At 51.9% G+C, this 5343-nt stretch overlaps 1 protein-coding gene across 1 annotated transcript in view; it reads right to left on the reverse strand.

The window, feature by feature from the left end:
- The window catches only part of RYR3 (ryanodine receptor 3), a 437519-nt gene that overhangs the window by 159333 nt on the left and 272843 nt on the right, over positions 1–5343 (reverse strand). Inside the window, exons 43-44 of the mRNA XM_013007256.3 lie at positions 5301–5340; positions 3705–3808 (exon numbers count right to left, since the gene is read on the reverse strand). Of these exons, the coding sequence (XP_012862710.2) occupies positions 3705–3808; positions 5301–5340 (144 nt within the window). The remainder of the gene's footprint in view (positions 1–3704; positions 3809–5300; positions 5341–5343) is intronic.

Here is a 5343-nt window from a genome sequence, read left to right on the forward strand (position 1 = left end):
AGTCTGAAGAGGACTTTATAGCTTGCTACTGGACATGTGGGCTAATATCGGACGTATGGACTTGATCTGGACTGGGCTGGGATGTTTCCTCAATGTTCAATTGCTCTTGTATATAAATCTTTCTTATACACCTATGTGGCTGTGTTTCTCTAGTTTACCCAGACTAACACACATGGATCTGCTGCTCGCTGGAAGATTACTCTGCCCAGACCTGCAAGCACCTGGTCCCCTAGGGTGGGGCAGCTGCTGTCCACCCGGCTGCCTTGGCTAGACAAAGACCACCTGCAGTGGTGACCCTTTAATCCAAAAGACGATATGCCTTCTTTTCTCCCATTAGCTCCACCAGTCTTCCTGGACTTGTCCACACTGGCTATTTGGGGGGCATGACAAACATCCACATCTGTTATTCCTTTCCCTACTGAGCTGCTCAGACACGGAATCTCTGGCATTTCTGTCTCTCCCTTTGGCAGTCCCTGGAATCTCCCAAGGGGGTGCTTCTTTTCCTCCGTCTCCTTTCAATGCTGGTCTTCAGCACTCTGGCTCAGCTGTGCCTCTCGTCTCGCTCTGGGCCTCTCGGCAGCAAGCTCACCCACCGTTCTAGCTTCAGTCACCCTCCATCTGCTCTCTCTCCTTGCTTAGAGCTCTCTCTGGGCTCTACCAGGATTCATCAGCTCCCCATTTTGACACAGACACTTGGGAGCCTCCATGAGCCTCCAACTCATGATTACCCCAAGCAAACGGCTTCCTCAGATCTGTATTCCTGAGAGGAAGACCCATCCCTTGCCTCCTGCCACCTCCTCCCCACCCTTCAATAAACAGCTGTTACTCAATGGGGACTCAGTGGGTGAGTCTTGCCAACGCACCTGATGTGCACCCTCCAGCCCTCGGTCAGCGGAGGCTTGCGTGGCTGTGGTGATGCTGCAGGGCCATCGGTGGGGCTTCCCGACTAGGATGGCCTATGAAAAAGGCCTGGAAATCTATTTCTGAAAATCAGCCCCAAATAAAAGCCCTATGGATCACAAAGGTCCCACTCACAACTGCCCACAGGGATGGGCCAGGAGGGGGCAGCGTTGCATTCTATGGCACTTCAGGTGGTGCTGAGTCGGGGGCCAACTTGATGCCAGCGAACAGCGACGACGTCCCCCTCTCAAGTCACTGCGTGCCGTCCAGGTGATCCACACGCACAGACACACCATCTGACAGAGTGGAACTGCCCGGCGCGTTTCTGATCAGAGCAGAAGACGACGGTAGTGTACTGTCCCTACAGGTGTGTGTGTGGGGGGCTGGTGAGTTCCAACTTTGGGTTAGCAGCCAAGTACTGAGTCCACTGGGCTGCCCAGGCTTCCAGCTCGCTCTGACAGGCGTCTTGGATTCCAACACTTCCTGTGCCTGCTGTTTCAAGAGTGATTCCAAACCAGAGCCTGGGTTGCTCTGGGAACTTCCTAACTCTTCTCCCTGCCTCAGTTCTTGCTCCTGGTTCGCATGTCTGTTTCTGCCCCTCTAAACTGTTTTGCTGAGAATATGCTCGGTGAGACACACACCGTCCCCACAGGTGCTGCCTATCAGTGACAAAGATCACAGTCCTCACGCTCCTCTTCGGGGTTGTCCTGCATTCATGGACGTACACTCCCTGCCCCCTCGGGTTCCTGTGGACCTTTCAAGCTGTCCACTGGACCATCGAAGGTCATCCTTCAAAGAACCGAATACGCCAGCTACACCCGTTTTATTAGGTAACCGAAACGACTCTTCAGTTGTAAGATAACTTCAAGGGCGATTTTCTTCTTAATAAAACCAGGCTATGTTTTATCAAACACAAGCCACTGGGGACAGCCCCAGCACCGTTGCTGGTGGCCCCAGGGTGACTGTGGAGATGGGGAGGCCATGGCCTCTCCATCCAACCTCTCTGGGATCCTGGCTCTGCAGCTACTAACTGGTAACACCGACACTGGTGCCTGACGTCTTAACACCCGTGTTCTCATGTCTCTGTGTTCAGTCTCCTTGTCAGTCACTGGGGTGGTGACGATGAAGCGGCTTGTTCTGGGGTCAGTTGAGTCAATCTATGGAAAGATTCCAGGGTAGACTTTGGCACACAGCTGTTCTGTAGGCGCCTGGGCATCTCTTAATCACAGTCAAGGTGGTAGAACCTCCAGTTCCTTCTCACCTCTTCCCAATACCTTAGTATTCCTTCGGAGCCCTGTAGATACTCAGTCATACTCCACGCACCCTCCCCCACCTCTCTGAATCTTAAACATGCCTGGTAACCAAGTTGCTGCTTAGCGCCTGCTCATCCTTCAGGCTGTCACTTCTGAGAAACCGTTGCTGAGGGCCTGGTTGGAGTGACGGGCTTCTAACGTACAAGGGTGCCCCTGGGCTTGTTCACTCCCCCTGGAGATGAGAATCACAGGGAGTAACGGGGTGATGCCCAACTCAGGCACTGATCTGTGCCTCGTACGGGGCAGTTATCAAATGAGTGGGTCATTGTGAACAAGAACAAGATGAAGGCGCATCCTCAAATTGCTGCCAACATACAAGGGGGTACACCCCCAAACGGTAAAAAAGCTCTGCTGATGTGGGGGGGATAGTGCATTTGGAGTTTGTTCCAACAAGTCAGGCTGTTAATCAAGCTTTCTATTTAGAGGTTCTGAAAAGGGTGGGTTACAGTTTGTGACCAAAAAAGACCTGATTTGGGGTTGATGGGGGACTGGTGTTTCCACCACGACAATGCACCTGCTCACGTAGCCATCTGAGTGCATCAGTTTGGGGCAAAAGCCAGCACGCTTCTCTTGTCCCACGCACCTTACTCACCTGACCTTGCTCTGTGTGACTTCTTTTTGTTTCCATGAATGAGGAGGGACACAAAAGGACAGTGGTTTGAGGATGTAGAACAGGTGAAGAAAAAAATGAGAGGTGCTGCCAACTGTCCAAACAGATGAGTTTGAAAAATGTTTCCAAGAATGAAATAGCAGATTTGACAAATGTATTAAGTGCAATGAAGAGTACACAGAAGGTGATGAGGTTTTGTTAAAATATTTAAATACATAGCTTTGAAAAAGAATCCATTTTGGGGATGAGGGGTACCCCCTTGTAGCCCAGGAGCTGAGAGCCAAAGATGGTGTTAAGGAAGAAGTCCAGACTGCAGGCAACCTTGGTTCTTATCCACACTCACAAAACACTCTGTTTATCTTCCAGCCACACAGTGTGGGAAACAGCCCCAAAACAGAATGAGGGAAAGATATAGGTGAACCGGCCCCAAACACTGCTACCACAGGGCCTGAAAGCAAGCCCCAGTGCCAGTCAGGGGTGGCTCAGCTTTACAGGGATATGGCGGAAGTGGGCAGTCTTTACTTTTATACGATGTCACTCTCTGTCCTGTCTGATTCTTTAGTTTGGAAGCATAAACTCTATCAGGAACCACCAGGTCTGGAGACGTGCCATGTGGGCCAATGGAGCCAAGCTCACTCACAGAAAGCAGGCAGAGAGAGGCCCACATGTCCAAGGCCATCCCTTCCCAGGGAAGCAAGTTGGGTCGTTATTACTCTTCTGTTCCCAATTGCTCACAGTCTACCACCTACTCCGTTTATGCCCGAATGGGAGCCTAGCCTTTGGTTTACTTCTTTCTGACGTGGATGGGAAGAGACCTAGCACATTCCTTCCCTGCCTGCCCCGTGGCACCTCCAGCCCCTCCACCCCCCAAGGCCAGTTACCTTCTCGAGGTCTGGTTCCTCTAAGGCCAGTGCTAACTCATTGTTGTCCATGACGGAAGACGCTGCCACATCCAGCGGGGTGTACCCTCTCATGGACGGGGAGGCTGAGGAAGAAAGAGAGAAGGAGCCAAGAAAAGGACAGAGGCCACCCAGTGCTAAGCGAAGGTTGCAGTACATAGAAATGAACAGCAGAGGGCGGCAAACACTGAAACCTGGGCCACAGCTCTGGTCTTCAAGGGGGCAGCTTGACACAGTAGGTAACGGGACACCCACCAGCTCTCTTTGCTAACCTCCATCCTCACACTACTTACTGAGGGAGAATATGGAATCGTGAGGAAATACAAGATCTTCTCTCAAGACCTATTTTGCTTTTCCTTTTTTTATTAGATGAGATTGAAGACATATAGACGACATATTTTCAAGCCCTTTCTAAAAACAAGGCTTCTTGCGACCCCCTTGTTAGCAATCCGCATTTATGACCGCTTTTCACAAGTGGAGACAAAGGACCAACACAGGACGTCCACACAAAGGACTCAGGCACCCTGTGACCAACTCGGCTCAACACCTCGGCTTTTAAAACAGTGCCCATCCGCCTGAGAGAGACACCAGGTCACCCGAACCGTCCGTGATGGCTTTCGTTAGTCTATCTCCTGTGGTCCTTCTGAAGAGGTTCCCGGGTTAGAATGACGAAAGCGTTCAGGTGCTGTAACATGTGATCGTCCCAGGCGGCATTGGATACGTGAAAAACAAAAACAATGGCTTTAGATAACAGGAGCTGTGATTGCCGCTGCCACAAATTCCTGCGCTCTCCGTCCAGAATGATGAGTAAGGCGCATGCGCCGGCAGTTGCTCTTCCAGGGGTCATGGTGATGGATTTATGCTATTCTTCCAGAGTGCTCCTGGCCAGCTCAACTCACAGTTCAGGAAGAACACTTGCTGGCTGGCCGGCTGGCCGGCGGGACAGGCACGCAGTCTGCAGCCAGCATCCAGCCTGCCAAGAAAGGCTTGGATCTGTGACCTTGGTCTCACAAGCACTGGCCCTGCTCATTAGCCAAGTGGACGTGGAGGAGTCTGTGTGCCCAGACTAGCTCTGCAACCCCACAGAAGGGTTCTAAGGCCTGGGCCGTGCGTCCAGGGAAGATGAGGTAAGCGGTAGGCATACGCCCAAACGAAGCATCACCAGTCCTGGCTGGTAACAACAGCTTGGCCCACATAGAGCAAAAAGATAAGAGCATCCTTGTTTCTCTTGTTCTTAGATCTGTGGGATTTCTCTCTTGCATTCACAAGTACTGTTGCAGGCCCAGACAGAAGCCTCGTGGTGTGGCTGCACACACAAGGTGGGTCAGCAGTTGGAAACCACCAGCGGCTCTCCGGGTGGAAAGAGGAGGCTTTCTACTCCAGTGAAGGGTTACGGCCTCAGAAACCCTTGGAAGCAGTTCCATCCCATCCTACTGGGTCACTATGGGCTGGAATCAACTCCACAGCAGTGATTTCTTTTCTAACCCCGGAGCTGCATGCTGCTAACTGCTGTCTCTCTGTCTCCCAAATGGCCAGCAGGGGAGCGAGTTGGTCAGTGAAAGTTACAACATGACTTACCCAGGCCCACACTGCTGTTTTCCAGCAGGTAGCTCAAGTGCTC

This window comes from Echinops telfairi, unplaced genomic scaffold, assembly GCF_000313985.2.
Source record: "Echinops telfairi isolate 266 unplaced genomic scaffold, ASM31398v2 ScPeMD7_18;HRSCAF=68, whole genome shotgun sequence".
In the NCBI taxonomy this organism is placed as follows: Eukaryota; Metazoa; Chordata; class Mammalia; order Afrosoricida; family Tenrecidae; genus Echinops; species Echinops telfairi.